A 21,175-nucleotide genomic window follows, 5' to 3' on the forward strand; every position below is an offset into this window, starting at 1 on the left:
ATGGTGAAAAAAAAACATTTGTTGACTCTCCATCAACACAGTAATGATGAATACTGGTAACAGATCTGATGGCATCAGGTTGCAGAAACATACTCAGTAGTTGCCTTAATGTTTGATGCGGTTCTTGGATAGATTATGTTTTTCTGTCATTTATATTATATTGGCTGTGGATCTTCCAGGAACTGTGTCTTCATCTACATCTGTTGATGCAAGGCACATTCTTTAATTTAGATTTACATGGATATCATCTGATGGCTTCAGATCTTAGAGGCAACATTTTAGTGGTGAACACACTTGTGAAGTTACATTCTCAGCCTTTTATCAAACAAGAGTATCTAAACTGAATGAATGCATTTTAATGGGAATTATATTGCAATATCTAATAGTCTCTGGTTTCATGCCCCTTATATAATTTTTTTTTTTTCTTCCCCTATTTTGGTCTGATAAAAAGCTGTTAAATGAGAAACCACTTAGTACATTTAAAGGACAAAAGGCTTGTGGCAGACTGACAGATTCCTTGTTCATCTGCATGATTACCATACATAATGTGTATATAAAGTAAATGTCCTTGGGAGGAGAGGTGCCTGTCTTACAAGGGCAGTTTCCACTTCAGTGGCATTGCAGAAGTCCCCAGAAGAGATGTCTGCTTCATTTATCGCATTCACTTCTGAAGCACTATAAGTTCAGTCAGTGCCGGTGCATCAGTAGGTACACAGATAGTCATGTGGGCTCTGCTTTCCATTTCTCTTTCTTTTCACTTCCTTGCTACTAGGCTGATTCCAGAGAAATAGAAATGTAATCATACAAGTGGTTATATGTATCTGTTAATATGAAAACCATATATTGTCATTTCTACAATATTATAGTCCTATGTTGTGTAGCACCTTAGAATTTATTCACTTAGGCAAATTTGTTTTACCACTTTATCTTTATTTACAGAATGATATACCTCCTGTGCCTCCCATCCCCCTGCATCAGTTGGACGGCTTCTCCTTGCGATCAGGGTCCAGCATTAATGTGGATGAATTACAAATGCGAAATGAAGAACGCTTGAGAAGACTGTCAAAGTTGCGAAGGAGCTCAATGAGCACAGGTGCGATTTATAGAGCCTCTATGTCCTGGATAATAGATTCATATTAGATATTGATAAAGGCTAAGGGAAACACAATGGGTTTAAATACATAGTTAAAGTGCAACTCAGGAGATGCATAGAACTGCTGGTCCATAGCGGAAGTTTGAGACTGAAAGTAAAGTGTAAGGGCTAAAATAAGTTTCACAAAATATTTAAATAAATTATTACACTCTTATATTTACACATATTTAAAGGGGCATTAAACACTAAATAATCATTGATAGAATGATGTACTCAGAGCAAATTTTAGCCTGAGAATAATAAAAATGTGTTTTTTAAATATTGAGGAAGAAAAAATGGAGTACTGGCGATATAAGCTAGGGGTTTAAGGAGAATGATCAAGGTGTCTATGACAATAAAATTAGTTATGCATGCACTAAATAATAAATAGTGTATATAAAAACACCACTAAGGACAAGCTCGAACAGGCAAATTACAATAGTAACAAATTTTAATACATGCACGATGATACTACAAACATATATATAATACTGTCAAAATGTGTTGGAAAAAAAATGTCCTAGGCTGATAGCCACATTAAAGGGCCATAATACCCAAATGTTTAAACACTTGAAAGTGATGCAGCATAGCTGTAAAAAGCTGATTAGAAAATATCACCTGAACATCTCTATGTAAAAAAGAAAGATATTTTACCTCAAAAGTTCCTCAGTAGCCACCTCCCATTGTAAAGGATTTCTAAGCAGCATTTTAGTGTGTTTGTCCTGGGACATCTGAAGGGACTAGCATCGTGCACTCTCATATTATTTCACCAATCAGGTAAAGGAAGCTTACTATGAAATCTCATGAGAGTTAAGTCAAATCTCATGAGATCACAGTAAAAGTTCATGACCTCAGCACTGCTGATGCTGATTGGCTGCTGTTCATTTCTTCATTTTTTTAATTTTTTTTACCTGCAGCTGGGAGCAGCTGAGTATAACTTTTTACACAGAACTTACTCTGGTGAGCTGAGGAGATTGTGAGGTAAAATATCTTCCTTTTTTACATAGAGAAGCTCAGGTGATATTTTCCTGTCAGCTTTTTACAGTTATACTGCATCAGTTTCAAGTGATTTAGCATATGAGTATTATGTCCCTTTAAAAAGATAATAATGGAAAAATTGTGATAGACTGATAGTTACAATGTTATAAAAAAAAAACAGATATTAAAATATTCACGACGGAATGATAGTATAATGGAATGATAGTACAATATGTACTGATGGAACAATATGTACTTAGGGTATCTAAAAAAAGGTCTAAGTTTATGTGTCTTACTTTAATATTGCACATGTGGAAAAAAGAGCTAATAGCTTGGACTGCTAAAGGATAAACTAATAGTAATTAAGGACATTGCAATTAGATAGGTGGAACTCTAAAACTAAAAAACTCTGGTATTCAGAAACAAAACTAATAAGGGCTCTGTTATTAAAAAAAACATATTAACACAATCAAAATTCATATCACAATCATAACACAGTTAAAACCCAAATATGGACAGCTATGATAAAAAAATATTGAGGGCCATATTATGAGTGGTAACAATAAGCGGTTTATCAAAGTGTTTGCACGTGGCAGATTTTTCAATGGTATTACAAGTTGAAAGTATAGGCAATCGCTTGAGTGCAATTTAAATTAACGCACTTTGGGTTAATGCGACCTCAGAGCTCTGGTTAACTGTTTTGAGAGTGATAACTTTTTACTTTCAACTTGTAATACGAGTGCAACCCAACATGTGCAAAAAGCTTACTTCTTGCGCAGTTAAAGGGATACTAAACGCACATTTTTTTTTCATGATTCAGATAGAGCATGCAATTTTAAGCAACTTTCTAATTTACTCCTATTATCAATTTTTCTTCGTTCTCTTGCTATCTTTATTTTTGGTTCAGACCCTGGACAGCACTTGTTTATTGGTGGATGCATTTAGCCACCAATCAGCAAGCACAACCCAGGATGTGAACCAAAAATGGACCGGCTTCTAAACTTACATTCTTGCTTTTCAAATACAGATAGAATGAAGAAAAATTGATAATAGGAGTAAATTACAAAGTTGCTTAAAATTGCATGCTCTATCTATCTGAATGAAAGAAAAAATTTGGGTTCAGTGTCCCTTTAACGCGGCAGTGTTAAATAGCGCTCCTATTGTAATCTTGCTCTGAATAAATAAGGGTAACATTATGTCCAAAAAGCAGTGGGCTCTGCTAAATTGTTACTTAGGTTTCTTTTTCTACAGTTATAAATGGCTTACTAAAGTGTGCAACCAATCACTTTTAACAGGAATTTGGGAAGCCCACTATATTCAGAATTAAATTACAGGAAAACATTTTATATTAATATCTCAATGTGTTTAATGTCCCATTAATAGAGAATATAAGCCCTGCTCAAGAATGTCACGAGTGGTAGTCCATTAACAATGTTGTATAGTTAAAAACATATTTATGCTTACCTGATAAATTAATTTCTTTCATGGCGGCGAGAGTCCAAGATCCGTTACATATGGGATAAACATTTCTACCACTAGGAGAAGGCAAAGTTTCCCAAAACCCCAAGAGCCCTATAAAACACCTCCCACCTCACACATACCTTAGTTTAACGTATAGCCAAGCAGTGAGGTTTAAGGCGTAATAGCCGAAATAAGGAGCAGGGAAAAAAGATGTGCTTAAAAAATAACAACCCCTAAAAAAGGATAGGGGCTCGTGGACTCTCACCACCATGATAGAAATACATTTATCCGGTAAGCATAAATAACATTTTATTTTATAAAAGGTGGCAAAAGTCCACAATCCGCTACATATGGGAACTAATATCCAAGCTGCAGAAGTCCACGAGTAACTATAAAAGGGGGAGGGGATTGAAAAAAATGCTTTTTCTTTTATGTAAGTGGCAAGAGTCCATGAGCTAGTGATGTATGGGATATACATTCCTACCAGGAGGGGGCAAAGTTTCCCAAACCTCAAAATGTCTATAAATACACCTCCCACCTCACTCGTACATTAGTTTTACAAACTTTGCCTCTCATGGAGGTGGTGAAGCAAGTTGTACTTGATTTTCTTCTGCGATAGGCGCTTCCAAGCATATTTAAGCCCAGTTCCTCTCAAAGTACAGTGTTTGTCTGAGGGATGTGAAGGGAGTATTGCCTGATGATGCCATGTTTTTACCTATGGGAAATCTATTCTAAGGTTTTCTGTAAATTGGTCGCAGGGATTCATCTGCTGCCTCCCTTTACAGATCAACATTATACTCCTCTACCATTACCTCTATGTGAATGGGTGTCTTCTGGTAAGTTTATATAATGTTTGACACTCTCAGCTATGTTTGGCACTTTATCTTATACAGTTTTAAATGTATATTGTATATATTTGCCATGAGTCAGGTCTGTGTATTTCCCTTTGCAGTCTAACAGTTTCAGCATGGAAATTATGTTTATGGGAGTTTTTAGGCTTACCCGGGGTTCCAGTTAGTTGTAACTTGGAGTCTTTTTTTTTATCTAAATTTTCGTGGGCTTAGGCTCGCAATGACGCAGAATGTTATTTTTTATTGCAACATTTTTGTCGCAAAACTTTTTGTCGCAAAGTCGCGTCTGCCGTGACGCGAGTCGTGTCATTTTTTGCGACTTTCTTGACACAAGGTTTTTTTGGCTCGAAGTTGCGCCTGTTATGATGCGAGTCGCGTCATTTAATTTGTTATATTAAGTCTCTCTCTCTTTTGCTCTCTGCTTTCATTTGATTCATAGAGGGCTAGGTTGCTTGCTTTTGATTTTACTTTTGTATGAAAAAAATTATCAGAAGCATTTTTTCCCATTCCTAAAACTGCTATTTTGAGGAAATTGGATATTTTGTTTAAATGTTATTTTTTCTTTTTTTGTTACATTTTGCAAGATGTCTCAAACTGATCCTGCATCTGATGTTACTGTAGGAACCAAGCTGCATGAATACAATTCTAACAAAGCTAAGTGTGTATGTTGTAAATTAGCTGATCTTACTTCTTCAGCTCAAATATGTGGCACTTGTTATGAAAAAATATTACATGCTGATAATGATTCTATAAGTACAAATACATTTACTGTTAAACCTTCGCAGTCTAATGTACATGATATTCCTGTAGATATAAAAGATTATATCGCTGCAGCCATAGAGAAGGCTATGACTGCTATTCCGCCTTCAAATAAACATAAAAAGGTCTCTCCTAACTTCTCATAAATCTAATGAAGTTTGTATTGATCGACAGCATACTGAAGTATCTTCTGCTGATGAGGATTTCTCTGGCTCAGAGGATCCTACTTCAGAGACTGAAATTGATAAATCAACCTTTCTTTTTAAGATTGAATATATTTGTTCTTTATTATAGGAAGTATTGTTTACTTTGGTTATTGAGGAATCTAGTCCTCTTGATAAAAAGAATAGCAAAGGTTTGAATTCTGTTTTTAAAACTTCTGAGGTTACTCATGAAGTTTTTCCTATTCCAGATGCTATTTACTAAGGAATGGTCTAAACTTGGTGCTTCTTTTAACCCCCCTTCTAGGTTTAAAAAGCTATATCCTTTACCTGTGGCTAATTTAGAGTTTTGGGGAAAAGTCCCTAAGGTTGATAGGGCTATTTCTACTCTTGCCAAACGTACTACTATTCCTTTGGAAGATAGTACTTCCTTTAAGGATCCTTTAGATAGGAAGATTGAATCCTATCTTAGAAAAGCATATTTACATACTGGCTATATTCTTAAACCTGCCATTTCTATGACTGATGTTGCTGCTTCTTCAACTTTTTGGTTGGACAGTTAAGCTCAACAGTTAACAGATCCTGAATTGTCTAGCATTGTTCTTTTACTTCAACATGCTAATCATTTCATTTGTGATGCTATAATTGATGTCATTAAGAATGATATTAAATCTATGTCTTTAGCTATTCTTACTAGAAGAGCTTTATGTTTTACATCTTGGAATGCTGATATGGTGTATAAATTTAGATTACTATCTTTATCATTTTATGGGTATTAATGTATTTGGTTCTCAGTTCGATTCTATTATCTCCACTATCACCAGGGAAAGGGAGTTTTCTTCCTAATGGGAAAGAGTCCACAGCCGCATTCATTACTTATGGGATATAAGAACCTGGCCACCAGGAGGAGGCAAAGACCCACCAGCCAAAGGCATAAATACTCCTCCCACTTCCCCTATCCTCCAGTCATTTTTTGCCTTTCGTCCCAGGAGGTTGGCAGAGATCTGTCAGAAGTTTTCTTTTAAAATGATTTTACTTTTATTTCTTTTTCATATGTCTCTTATGGAGGGTGCTACCCTTTGACATGGGACGGGAGTTTTAAGTAGTCCTGTCAGTCTCTCGTGGAGGGCCTGGGTGAAAGTGAGAGTCCGGAGATGCAGTGGGAGCTTCCCCTGCGACACCATCCCGACTCGTATTCATAGCTCCGTTTTAGCACTTGACGTTGCTGAAGTTCGTTCGCTACATGCTGTGTTCTCTCAAGTCCATGACGGAGGCGATGCTACTATTCTTCACACTTGAAGTGCCGTGTTCCTGTTCCACGACGTAGATCCCGGTAAACTCGTTTAATTTATTACGTTATCTGTAATGTGATTATTATGACAGTTACATATCGCTGAGGCACCTTCTGCTCCTATCTGGGGATCATGGGATAATTCCTCCTTGTGGTTTACACGGCCTAGAACTATACCTTCTGGTTATGCCTATTTTATTCAGCCTTGCTTAACCTTTTCTGTGGGCCTAGTTTTGCCGCCCTTTAGTGGTGCGCTTTTTGGGATTTCGCTGGGCATCTGGTGACCGGGCACCTTTTTTTACACTTGGGTGGGTCTTCTTCCCCTTTCTGCATTCCTGACTGAGTGGCGAAGGAAAAAGTCGGCTCTGCTGAGGTATGGTCATAGGAGGTGGTGAGTGCCCCCAGCCATTGTGGGTGTCAGGTGCCAGTCGCTTTTGGTTCCAATCTCTGTTTATCTTGTGCAGTCTTAAACCATGGAGGATTCCAATGGCGGGACTATTTTTATATCTGATTCTGAGTCGTCCTAGGATAAGGATTGTAGTTCTGAGTCGTCCTCGGATGAGGACCGTAATTTGGCCCTGTTATCGCAAGTCTGCCAATCTTGTCTCTCGTGCCTGGATAGTTTACCGGGTCCCTCGGGCTCGGGGGACCCTGGGCCTTCCGAGCCATCGGTCTATGGGGGCTCTTCTCATCAGGAGGCGCCTTCCCAATCGCATACTCCTTTTGAGATTGGCCCTGATGTTAATGTCCCTTTCATGCAGGGTGGATTGTTTCCCCTGGAGATGGCGGGACATTTTCAATTTAATATTTTAATGGCGCTGATTCGCTTGCAGGACCCTGAAGTTTCCTTGCAGTTATGTGCTTGCCTGCCTACTCCGGATGTTCAAACCGTGAACGGCACTATAATGTTCCCCCTTGTTGTTCTTTTTGTTATAGGATTGTGCGGCTGCGTGTCCTATTACGACCACTTTTTGACTTATTGGGGGATCCTTTCCTTTATGGTCCAAGGACTTCTCAGTTCTCGCAAGGTTCTTCGAGATAGGCTAGTGGGGATGTGTCTCTCCCCGGTTGGTCTACTGTGAGCTTTCCCAGTCTTTTTTTCTGGAGGTTACGATTTCCGTTTGGAAGGTCCTGCAGAGACATAGTTCCTTCTGGGCGGATGCCTGTGGGTGCCCTTGTTTTTCTTTTATCCAGTCCGGATTATTTTTCTTTCTGTTTTCCCTATGGGAATTCTGGGATTGCTTGATTTAAGTGCTTCTATGGAAGTTGTTCCCGGATTTCTTCCGGAGTTTTGTATGTGACCTGTTCCTTGTTAGTGACACATGTTGCACCTGGCTGGTCCGGTGGGACCTACTGATTCTTTTGTTCAATTATTTGTTTTTATACACACACACACACACACACAAAAAGAATTACACTATTCTTCTGGACCTTCGGGTTTGAATGTCGGAATCAATTGGGCTGGCCCGTGTCCGTCCGCACCCGACCTCGGGACCGGTGGTGTCCCACCGCGTCTTTTCGCATCCCTGATCCGAGGGCTGTGCTCCTTACCGTGTGGAGCGGTTATGCCCTTTTAAGCTACTGTTGATGGTTCTCCTAGAGTCTTTGCCATCGTGTAGTTAGGCTGTCATTGGTGCCCTGGTAGTCTTTATCGCCCCTTGGGGTTTTGGGCCCGTGGTGGGCTCTGTTCTTGGAGTCCTGTGCCTCGGGGCTACTGTTTTTTCCCCTAATGAACTTGTGCTGCAGGTTTTTTTCGCAGTATCTCTTGTGTCCTTCTTGGATTTTGATTCAAGGTTGTTTTTCCTCGTTGAGATAGCCTGCCAGCTGGTCCGGCTTGGGGCGTGTTGCCTTGGGCGCTGTCTTATGGAAGTCTGGTTTCCTCCTTTATGATTCCATTGTGGATCTCGGGGGAGAGTCTAGGGTTCTGGCAGTCTAGCTCTTTATCCTAACTGTATGTCCCTGTTATGCCCCTGGGATTTGGGGTTGGGTCAGGCTGGGTCCTATTGTCTCCCTTTTAGGGAGTCTGGGGTAATTTCGGTTTGATACCTTTGTGGATGATGGACTCTGGGCCTTTTTGTTAAGGGGTTCCCTTTTCCTATTCCTCTTTCATGTTTAGGACTAGCTCTAGCTCGGTTTGACCTCTTTTTTTTTTTTTCCCCCCTTGTCTCTGCCTTCTGCAGACTTTGTCACGGCACATGGTTTGGGCTTGTTGGCTTCCTTGCTGCTTGTGTTCAGGGGGCTGGAGCGGTTGCTCTAAGTCTTGGCCCTTTTGTTGGGTTCTGGGAGGTCTGTATCCTTTAGGTCCTAGGATTTGCACTGGTCACTCAACACTTTGGGCGTTCTGTGTTTGTACAATCATTTGTAGATTGGTTGGGTGTCCTGGGGACACGTGCTCCCTGTTTCACGTTTTTCTGAGGGACTCTTGAGTTTGTACTCAGCTGCGATTACTTGCTATTTTATATCTGATGCCTGTGGGCTTGCCCTTAGGGATTGTGTCCTCAGGTCTCTGGGGTTTTTCCTGGGGTCTGGTCGCTTTTCTCAAGCGTGCCTTTTGGGTAGCTATTTTGGCCTACGGTTAGCTTTGCTACCCAGCTTGCAGAAGGTTGCTGTTGTCTCCAGGGCAACTCTTGATCCTTGAACGCTAGCATGCACTTTAGGGTCCCTTTTGAGGTGTTTTTCTGAACCCTCTGGGGGAGTTGGATCCTTGGGATCTCTTTGTTCAGAAAGGATTGATTCAGGAAGGATGTTCCGCTGCTCTACGGCCAATAGTGGTGTAGTGTTCTGCGCAGTTTCAGTTGCCCAGGAGAGGGATGTTTCATATCCGTTTTCGGATGGGGGCTCTGCTTGTTTTTGCGCCACTAGTTTTTGTCATCCTTTCCTGTCTCTCTTCTGAGCTTTTCTACGGCTACGGAAATTTTTCCTTGCTTGTGAGGGGTCCTCATTCTCTTGTGGTCTGGGGTGTGGGATTTGGTCTGTTTTTCCCTGCTCACTGGGGTGGTTTTTTTTTCCTTCACGTCCTCGTTTATATGGTGACGCGTGTCTTGCTGTTTTTGCATTTGCTGGTCCTTGAGATTCGTTTGTTTCTCTTCTGGTCCTTTCCTGACTTTTCATATAGTCCGTTTGGGTGTAGCCTACTGAGTGGCTCCGGGTTGTCTCCTTGTCACCCTGGACGTTGTTCCTTTTCTTCTGTCTTGTATCTTCCCTCTGGGAATTTTTAGGGGCTGTGGCGGGGTTGTTGCCCCTGACAGATTCTGTCCTTGAGGTGGGTACTCTTGGTTGGGCCCACTCATGGTTCTATCTAGGTTCTTTGGACTGCTGGTAGATTTGTGTTTCTGGGACCGCTTTTTTTGTTCAAAATGTTTGTTGATCCCTGTTTCGGATGAACTGGGACTTTGTTTTCTTGGGAATCTGTTTTTAGGTGGGTGCCTTTATTGGTCCGTCTCTTACTCTCCCGTTTTGGCATTCTGTGTCCTCTTTGGCTTGGGTATAAATTTCCTATAAGTGGACTCTTTCCCATTAGGAAGAAAAACATAAATTATGCTTACCTGATAATTTCCTTTTCTTCCGTGGGAAAGAGTCCACAGCCCCCTGCACGTTTTTTTAAAGCGTTTTTTTTTTTTTTATCTTCTGGCACCCTTCCACCTTGATGCTTCTTCCACCACTCCTTGTTCCTCAGCTAAATGACTGGGGGATAGGGGAAGTGGGAGGAGTATTTATGCCTTTGGCTGGTGGCCAGGTTCTTATTTCCCATAAGTAATGAAAGCGGCTGGGGATTCTTTCCCACGGAAGAAAAGGAAATTACCAGGTAAGCATAATTTGTTTTTTCTGCACCAAGATAATAAATCTAAGGGTAAATTTAATGCTCCCAATCGTTTTCGTTCCTTTCCTCAGAATAGAGAACAAAAGACCTCTCCTTCTCCTAAGGCCTCTGGCTCTAATTGGAGACCATCTCCGAATTTGAATAAATACAAACCTTATAAATAAAACAAATCCAGCCCCTAAGACTGCATGAAGGTGTGGCCCTCAAACCAGTTCAACTGGTGGGGGGCAGATTAAAATTATTTCAACACTTTTGGACAGTTTCTGTTCAAAATCAGTGGATTCAGAATATTGTTTCTCAGGGGTATCGAATAGGTTTCAGAATAAGATCTCCCATGGGAAGATTTTTTCTTTCTCATGTTCCAACAAACCCTGTGAAAGCTCAGGCTCTTCGGGAATGTGTTTCAGAACTAGAGCTTTCAGGGGTGATTGTTCCAGGAACGGGGTTTGGGTTTTTATTCAAATCTATTCATTGTCCCAAAGATAGAAGATTCGTTCAGACCAATTCGGGATCTGAGATTTTTAAATCGTTTTGTAAGAATCACAACTTTCAAGATGGTGACTATAAGGACTATTCTGCCTTTTGTTCAGCAAGGTCATTTCATGTCCACAATAGACTTACAGGACTCTTATCTTCACATTCCAATTCATCCAGACCACTATCATTTTCTGAGATTGTCTTTTCTAGACAAGCATTACCAATTTGTCGCTCTTCCTTTTGGCCTAGCAACAGCTCTGAGAATCTTTTCAAAGGTTCTCGGTGCCCTATCTATAATCAGAGAGCAGGGAATTGTGGTGTTTCCTTATTTGGACGATATATTGGTACTTGTTCAATCTTTTGATTTAGCAGAATCTCACACAAAACAAAAAGTGCGGTTTCTTCAAAAACATGGTTGGAGGATCAATTTACAAAAGAGTTTCTTGATTCCTCAGACAAGGTTCACCTTTTTAGGTTTCCAGATAGATTCAGTGTCCATGACTCTTTCTCTGACAGACAAGAGACAAATGAAGTTAGTTTTAGCTTGTCTAAACCTTCAGTCTCTATCATTCCCTTCAGTGGCTATGTGCTTGGAAGTTTTAGGTCTCATGACTGCAGTATCGGACGCGATCCCCTTTGCTCGTTTTCATATGAGGCCTCTACAGCTTTGCATGTTGCACCAATGGTGCAGGGATTATACTCAGATATCACAACTGATATACTTAAATCCCAACACTCAACTCTCTCTGACTTGGTGGTTAGACTATCACCTTACGGTTTCAGGGGCCTCATTTGTTCATCCTACCTGGACTGTGATCACACCAGATGCAAGTCTTACAGGTTGGGGTGCTGTTTGGGGTTCTCTGACAGCACAATAGGTTTGGAAACCTTGAGAGGCGAGGTTACCAATCAATATTTTTGAACTCCATGCTATTTTCAGGGCTCTTCAGGCATTCGTTTTGAAACAGACAATATCACAACAGTGGCATATGTCAATCATCAAGGTGGGACTTGCAGTCCTTCAGCAATGAAGCAAGTATCTCGGATTCTTTCTTGGGCGGAATCCAACGCATGTCAAATTTCTGCGATTCATATCCCAGTTGTAGACAATTGGGAAGCAGATTATCTCAGCCATCAGACTTTACATCCGGGGACTGGTCTCTCCATCCAGATGTGTTTTTTCATCTTGTGCAGATGTGGGGTCTTCCAAAAATAGATCTGATGGCCTCTCGTCTAAACAAGAAGCTTCCCAGATACCTTTTCAGGTCCAGGGATCCTCAGGCGGAGATAGTAGATGCCTTAGCAGTTCCTTGGTTTTACCAACCTGCTTATATTTTTCCGCCTCTGGTTCTTCTTCCAAGGGTGATCTCCAAGAAAAAAAAAATACCATTTTGATGTATTTGGTTCTTCTGAAGCAGCCTTTGGTAGAAAGGTTCTTTAGGCAGTTGTCTCAGTTTGATTCTAGTGCCTTTGATTTGAGTTTTTTTTTTTTTAATTTTTAAAGAAAACTTTTTTTTGGATTTAATTTCTCAGCGAATTTAGCTGTTGTTATTTTATCCTTCCCTCTCTAGTGATTCGTGAATTTCCACATCTTGGGTATTATATCCCGTACGTCACTAGCTCATTGACTCTTGCCACTTACATGAAAGAAAACATAATTTATGTAAGAACTTACCTGATAAATTCATTTCTTTCATAGTGGCAAGAGTCCATGAGACCCACCCTATTTTTGTGGTTATGATTTATTGTATAAAGCACTTTATTTTTTCCAGTTCCTCATTTTTTATGCTTTTTACTTCTTCTTTTACACCTCACTTCTTGGCTAGACATTAAACTAAGGTATGAGTGAGGTGGGAGGAGTATTTATAGGCATTTTGAGGTTTGGCAAACTTTGCCCCCTCCTGGTAGGAATGTATACCCCATACGTCACTAGCTCGTGGACTCTTGCCACTATGAAAGAAATTAATTTATCAGGTAAGTTCTTACATAAATTATTTTTTTTTGCTGACAAATTAAATCCATAACCCAGAAGGAATTATATCCTTTATGACAAACTCAAAACACAGACACAGTTGTCAAACTGAGACAACTGCCTGAAGGACCTTTCTACCAAAGGCTGCTTTAGAGAAAGCAAAAACATAAAAATTGTAAAATTTAGTAAGGGTATGCAAAGAGGACCAAGTGGCTGCTTTGCATTTTTGAAAACCAAAGTGGCAACTGACCTAGTAGAATGAGCCGTAATTCTCTGTGGTGGAGGCTGACCTGCCTTCAAATAAGCTCTGTGAATCAAAAGTTTTAACCAAGAGGTTAAAGAAATAGCATAGGCCTTCTGACCTTTCCTAGGGCCAAAAAAAGAACAAACAAACTAGAAGTTTATTTGAAATCATTTGTAGCATTAACATAATATTTAAATGCTCTAACAACAGGATCAGGACACAAAGTGGGGAATAACCATCTCCCTACATAGTTATGTGAGGAAACAACTTAAGCCAAATATAAAATGCAGTCTGCAAAACAGCCTGATTCTGATGGATTATCAGATATAGAGAGAGCTGAAAAAACTCTTCTAGTAGAAGAGAAGGTTAAGAGAGAGAACACATTCCAAGAAAGTAGTCTGTCTAATACATGTATAGGCTCAAAAGGAAGAGCCTGCAAAACCCTTTAACACTAGGTTAAGACTCCTAGAAAAAGAATAGGCTTGATAACAGGTTTAATTCGGACAAGGGCCTGAACAAAACAAGCAATATCAGAAAGACTAGCAATCTTCAGAGAAATAAAAAGAAAGGCAGATATCTGCTCTGTTAGGTAATTTGACGGATAAATCCTTATCTAAACTGTCTTGCAAAAAATGAAGATCCCATGGAATTCTAAAAGAATGTCAGGAAAATGAAGATCTATAGATCATTGTAAGTTTTCCAAACTTGTGATACACTTTCCTAGTAACAAGTTTTCTGAGAAACCTCTATGTCTCAGAACCAAGCGTTCAATTTCCATGCCATTAAGTTTTAGAGACTTCAGATTCGGATGGAAAAACAAGGACCTTGAGACAAGAGGTCAGGATGGATACCTGGACTTAAGCAACTTTTTTGAAGGATATTTGTAACGAGTAAAAGGAAATGCACTGTGAAGAACACATAGCCATAGCTGGGATTGAACTCTCAACCTTCAGGATACTACAAGCCAGCAAAGTTTACCACTAAGCCATCGTAGGACACTTAGAACCAGATCCGCATGCCAAATCCTGTAAGGTCATACTGGGGCAAGCATGATTACAAATTACTTTTCTAGTCTTATCTTGAAAATCACTCTGGAAAAAAGAACAGAGGAGAAAACGGATAAGCAGGTTAAAATGACCAAAGGAACTACTAGAGCATTCCTTACCTCTGCTTGAGGATCCCTGGACTTCTCAAAGTACCTGGGAAGTTTGATGTTCAAACGAGAAGCCCTTAGATCTATTTCTGGTAAGCCCCAAAGATCCACAATCAGATAAAAACTTATCCTAATGAAGATACCACTCCCCTGGATGTAGAGACGATGGTCAGACAGTATCTATTTAGCTGAAACCGCTGCCTGATATACTTTCCTGTCAAAAGCTGCTATCAAAATGATAACAATTAGAAAAAGTATGTATAGAAGACCATGTGGCAGCTTTGCAAATCTGCTCCAAAGATGCATCATTCTTAAAGGCCAACAATGTTGTCACTGCTCTTGTCGAGTGAGCTGTAATATGTTTAGGAGGTGACTTACACGCCACCAAGTAAACCTTGTGAATTACCTGTTTAAGCCAAGATGACAATGCTACCTTAGTAGCTTTTTGCCCTTTATGCTGATTTAGTGGTTTTGCTGGACTTTTTGGATTGCATGTTATTTGAACACAAAAAACAGGCTTCCATGCTGACTTGGAGGACTCTGGTTTCTGAGAAGTAGAGGACTTCTGATCTCCTGAGGAGCTAAAGGAACAAAACGGATTCCCTCATCTGTTTTTTCCTTTGGATTTTTTATCCTGTGGAAGAAAGACTCTTTTACCACCAGTGACTGAGTCCAAGTCTGAACCAAATAGAATCTTTCCCTGGAAGGAAAGAGTCATCAGTCTATTAAGTAAGAATCTCATTGCCAGCACTGCCATGGACATATTTTTTACATTGATCTTAATAATGTCCATTACAGCATCACACACAAATGCTTTAAGCCATCTTAAAGGCCTTAATGCAATTTTGTAAATCCTCGGTAGAGGAATTGTCCACCACCATTTGGCTAGGGAGTCACACCATAGTATTCCTGCTGCAGCCACACACGTGAGATAAACTACTGGTCTAAGTAATATACCCGTTTGGAGAAAGAGTTTCCTTAAGAAAGACTCTAATTTGCGGTCCTTTGGGTCTATAAATGAAGTGCTATTCTCCATAGGGATAGTTGTATGTTTGTTGAGAGTGGAAATAGCACCATCAACCTTAGTGATTGTTTCCAATACTTCCACATTCTGTTCTGGAATAGGGTACATTTTCCTAAATCTTGTTGAAGAAGCAAAAGGTACGCCTGGCTTTTTCCATTCCTTAGCAATATAGTCAGAGACTAAATCAGGGACCTAAAACACCTATGGGATTTGTGGTGGAGCTTTGAAAACAATATTTAACTGATTAAGAGGCTTTTTTTCAGCAGGCTTTTCCACCAAAATTTCTAGAGTCTTTAATACCTTCTGCAATATGTTGCGGATATGTTCCACCTAAAATCTAAAGGCATTGTCATTCAGGATCAGGAACAGGCTCCTGTTCAACTGATGACACTTCACCATCAGAACTAGAAATATTTGCATTCTTAGAGTTAGAGCTCTGTAGGAGAGCAGGAATTTGGGGTTGAGGAGAAGGATTTTGCACATTAACTTCATAAGACTTAGAAACATCCCTAGATGTACGCTTACACTTACTTTGTTTGGGGATTGCTGCCAAACAATATCACAAATTTGTACATGCTATTTTTAAATTCAAGAGTAAAATCCGTAGAATCCCCTAAGTGACAAGTATTGGGCAAACTTCCCTCTGAGAAGTGGAAGGTTGTGTTTTGTTTGCATGCAAAATCTGACATATATAGCTAGAGGGATATCAGAAACTGAATTCTCTATAGAATTATCAGTGGGGACAGAACATTTTTTGTTCCTTCTATAATAAGCAGTACAGAAAACCTGGTAGAGAGCCCTCTACACTAAATAAGAGTCCTTAAGTACCCCCTGGCAGCTCATGTATGGGTAATCATTTCCTTCCTGGGACAGGCAGGCACTGGATATAAGTTTAGAATCTAGCCCCCAACTGTTGTAGAAGGAATTTGGTTGCTGAGGCTCCAAATTGAGAGAGAAAAAGCCTGGGAACACTAAGGGGGCGGAGCTACCGCCGGAGCAAAACTGGTGTCTTTGAAGTAAAATAAAAACACTTTTTTGGTTCCTTTTGAATAAAAGATACTGCACCAAGCATAACTACCCCATAAGATTTATAAAACAATGGTCCCCAGCCTAAACGGAGCCTCCTCTACAAAACTGCATATTGCACTAAGGTGACTAAGCTAATGCTGTGGTTTTTTTTTTTAAAGGCCATACACCTAAATATTAAGTGCCCCCCAAAATACCCATAACTCTGCCAGAGGGCTGTAAAGGGTCATAGGCTTCCCTGATAATGTCCTCAATAATGATAGAAACGTTAGGGACTTGATAGGGAGAAGAAATTGTGTAATGAGGAGAGCAGGTTAAGTCCCCTAGCTATGCTGTACCTGTGTCAGAGTACCTACAAATAGCCTCTGGACTGTGTAAAGTCACTTACCTTACACAGCACCACTCAACGAACCTACCTGGCATGTCAATCTATGTCAATACAGCTGCAGCAGTATGCAGTAGAGAGCTTATCTAGTGCAGGTATCAAGTACCACAGAGGATTGCAGTAAGAAATACCAGAGAATGCTCAGGGGGAGGCTAGGGACAAGTCCCTGTGACGCCTGAGGGTTGTTATGGCTGAGGTTTTGTTATGGAAATGCTGTGCACATAACAAGGTATCCCTGTACCATTCAGCTTCTGTGAAGAGTCTTTTCAGTCTTCTTTGTAAATGATACTCCCCAGGGACCCTGGGTCTTGCATACGCCTGAGCCCCCAATTTCTAATCCATAAGCAAGTAGCTGGAACAAACTCTATTTCTTTCCTAAGATATGAAGAGTCCACAACGTCATCAATTACTAGTGGGAATATCACTCCTGGCGAGCAGGAGGAGGCAAAGAGCACCACAGCAAAACTGTTAAGTGTCACTCCCCTACCCACAATTCCCAGTCATTCTCTTTGCCTCTGTCAATGGAGGAGGTGAAGTTTGGTGTCTGAAGAATATTGGATTTATTTTCGCTAAAAGCAAGATTTTTGGGTATAGCTGTAGTCCACGTCAATCTCTGCAGTAGAGTAGTGGTGGCTTTAAAGCAGTTAGGAACTTGTAAGGTGGGCCTTGCTGCATTTTCCTAACATTTTGCTGCCCTAGAATAGAAAGCCAAAGTAGGTTTACTCTGTTCTTTCTTTTTTCTACAGGTCTTTGTAAGGAATATGTGTCCTTTCACACCTTGTAAGCTGTCCTCCTGCCGGACAGCTAGACTGCAGGTAAGTACTTTTGTCTTCTAGAGTTGGAGACTTGCACTAAGAAGTGTTTAAAAAGACTGCAGTATTTTTTGGGACTTATTAATCCTTTTGGGAAAGGATTTTTTTAGGCAGTGGCAGGCTATATATGTGTGACGTGTGGGGTTTATTTCCTATCATTGTGGGAATCATCCCCAAAGGCTGTGTTTTAACATGTAGATAATGGGCTTTTGTTTTTCCCCTTATTGAAATAAATATGCGGTTATGTTAAATACCACTGTAGGCAGTGGTAACTAAAGAGTTTGAGAATGGGAAACCTAGAGAGAGTTGTTTCCTGATATGTGTAGGGCAGGATCGTTGAAAATGGGCTTTATTTTTATGGTGGTTGTGAGAATGAAGTGCGCCGTTAGTTTAGCTGCGCACTACATTTCTTTTCAGTTCTTGTGTCTCCGCCTTCTTCTTCGAATGCGGTGCCATTTTCAGTTTTAAGCCCGATCCTTGTTCCCGCTTCTTTTTTGACACTCTCGGCAGTGAATAGCTCCATTAGCCCCAAGGTCTGTTTTTGCTGTAATTCGAAGCATGGAAATCTCTTCCTGCATTGTTAAGGAAACGGGGTAATAGCTTGCTTTAAATGAAAGCGTTCCGTTCTAGATCAGCCATGCCACGGGTCTAAATATATATCTGGACCTGGCGTTTTCCCTGTTAACCTCGTAGTGGTGAGGTATCTTGTTTATATAGAAACATAGATATTGACGGCAGATAAGAGCCATAGGCCCAGCAAGTCTGCCCGACCTTACCTAACAGTATAAACTTATCTAGTTCATAGGATAGCCTTATGCTTGTCCCATGCATTTTTAAAGTCCCCCACAGTGTTTGTTGCTACTACCTCTTGAGGAAGTTTATTCCATAAATCAATCACTCTTTCTGTAAAGAAGTGCTTCCTCAAATTACTCCTGAATCTACTACCCTTTAGCTTGAGCTCATGACCCCTTGTTCTTGAATTTTCCATTTTATGTAAAATACCCACAGCCTCAGTTTTACTAAACCCTTTAATGTACTTGAAAGTTGCTATCATATCACCTCTTTCCCTTCTCTCCTCTAAGCTATACATATTTAGGTCATTGAGCCTATCCTGGTAAGTTTTATTTTTTAGACCATGTACTATTTTGGTAGCCCTCCTTTGCACAGATTCAAGTTTGTTAATATCCTTCTGAAGATATGGCCTCCAGAACTGCACACAATACTCAAGATGAGGCCTAACTAATGATCTATAAAGTGGCATAAGAACCTTACTATTTCTGCTGCAAATACCTCTACCAATACATCCAATATGAATTGCTGCTGCCGGGAACGGAGTGGTGATAAGTGTCAGAGACTTGGGTTTTTATTACTAGTTGAGTAAATGTGAAGTGAGTTTTGTTTCTCCTGCAGAAAAGTCCTTCATTAAAGTAGATTTTGTGTGTTCTTCATATTATTTTGCTATTTTGCAATCTTGGTGATACGGTCAATTTATCATTTAACGTGAGAGTGCTTTTTTGTTACTTTTCTAGAAAGTCTAATAAAATTAAGTTTTTTTCATGATTTTAGAACAGGGGTCTGTTCCTATGCTCAATTGCTTATTGTGTCTTGGGGACCAAAATTGTTTTTATTGAGCTATTCTGTTCCGTATGTTTAAATTAGTTCTTTCACATAAAGATAATACTTTTTGTTTTCCTGTCTCTTAGGATGATGCTGTTTAGGCATTGTCACAGCTTTCTCCTCATATGTCCCAAACCTTAATGGCTACACATATAGTGCCCTGCATTTCCGCTCAGTCTTCTGGATGAGTTTATTTGCCTGCAGAAATTGCTGCACAGGTATCTTCTGCAGCATTATCTGTTTTCCCTATGTTGTTGGGAAATGCAAGAGGAAACTTTGAGTTTTAGATAGTAAGGTTATTGTTCCATCTCCTGCTACACAGGTTGCCCTCCCTCATAAGTTTGATGAGGAGGGTATGTCGGTAGCCTCTGAGGGTGAAATCTCAGATTCGGACAGTATAATTCCCTTATCTGATTCTGAAGACATATACTTCAAATTTAAGCTTGAACACCTTTGTGTAATGTTAAGGAGGTATTGGCTACTTTGGACGACTCCTATACTCCTGTCGTTGTCAACCCTAGAAATCTAGTAAACGTTATAAATACTATGATGTCCCTTCCTCCGTGGAGGTGTTTCCTGTTCCAGACCATGCAACAGAGATTATTTCACAGGAATGGGAGAAGCAGGGGTACCTTTCTTCTCGTCTCCTGGCTTTAAAAAGATGTTTCCTGTCGCTGACTCCATTTTAGATTCATGGTGCACGGTCTCTTGAGTAGAAGGGGCCATTTCTACTCTGGCTAAGAGGATATGATCCATATTTAGGAGAGAGCTGCTCTTTTAAGGATCCCATGGAAATCCCATGGCTTATTTTAAAAGATGTAGGTTATTCAAGGTTTTAACTGATGCCTTGTCTGATTCAATCTGGAAAACTCCTTTGGAGGAGATCCAAGACAGGATTGTGGCTCTCAAACTAGCCAATTCCTTTATTTCTGATACTACCATGCAAGTTTTTAGACTGGGAGTCATGATATCTGGCTTCTCTGTCTTAGTCCACAGGATGTTGTGGCTAATATCTTGGCCATGTTACCTCCAATTCCAAGTTTTTGATTCTTCCTTACAAGGTAAAACATTGTTTGGGTCTGGTTTGGCAGAAATATTTTCTGGTATTTCAAGAGGAAAAGGGTCTTTTCTACCACTAGACAAGAGGATCAGACCTAAAGGATGTCAGAGTAAATTTTAATTCTTTTTTTAGCTTCAAAGGAAAGTATTCTTGGAATCCCATTCAGTTTTGTATACGAGATGTCCCAGATCCTTGGACATAGTATCTCAGGGTTACAATATTGAATTTTAAATTTTCCCTCCCAACGGCAGATTCCACCTCTGTAGTTTTTCTGCAGTCCAGATAAAATAGAGGGGCATTTTTGGATTGTGTTTAGGACCTTTCCTCTCTGGGAGTGATAGTCCCTGATCCTGTACAGGGCTTAGGATTCTATTCAAATCTGTTTCTGGTTCCCGAAATAGAGGGAACTTTTTGAACTATTCTAGACCTAAAGTGTCTCAATAGGTTTTTCAGGGTACCGTCCTTTAAGATGGAAACCATTCGTTCCATTCTTCCTTGGTCCAAGAGGGTCAGTTCATGAAGACCATAGACCTGATGCATGCATATCCTCATGTTCCCATCGTCAGGGATCTTCACAAGTTCCTGAGATTTGTCCTTCTAGACGAACACTTTCAGTTTTGTGGCTCTTCCATTTGGCCTTGCCACAGCTCCCAGATTTTTTTCAGGAATTGCAGTAGCGCCTTTCCTGGACCGACATTAGTTCAGGGGCCTCTTTTCCACAAGCTCTCATTCAGAGATCTTGTTGTATTTTCTGTGTTTCCAGGGATGGAAATTGAATCTGTGAAAGAGTTCCCTTGTTCCAGCTACAAGGGTAGTGTTCTTAGGGATCATAATAGATTCTCTATCTATGAAAATATTTCTGTCAGAAAATCCAGTCTTCTTTCCACTTGCCTCTCTCTGCAGTCTACTGTTCGGCCATTAGTGGTTCAATGTATAGAGGTAATTGGTCTGA

The 21,175-nt window shown here is 40.2% G+C and overlaps 1 protein-coding gene across 1 annotated transcript in view; it reads left to right on the forward strand.

Moving 5' to 3' along the window:
• CSPP1 (centrosome and spindle pole associated protein 1) overlaps window positions 1–21,175 on the forward strand; it is a 411,029-nt gene that overhangs the window by 383,758 nt on the left and 6,096 nt on the right. The window contains exon 31 of the mRNA XM_053715098.1: window positions 940–1,093. Within this exon, the coding sequence (XP_053571073.1) occupies window positions 940–1,093 (154 nt within the window). The remainder of the gene's footprint in view (window positions 1–939; window positions 1,094–21,175) is intronic.

The sequence above is a fragment of the Bombina bombina genome, chromosome 5 (assembly GCF_027579735.1).
Source record: "Bombina bombina isolate aBomBom1 chromosome 5, aBomBom1.pri, whole genome shotgun sequence".
Taxonomy (NCBI): Eukaryota; Metazoa; Chordata; class Amphibia; order Anura; family Bombinatoridae; genus Bombina; species Bombina bombina.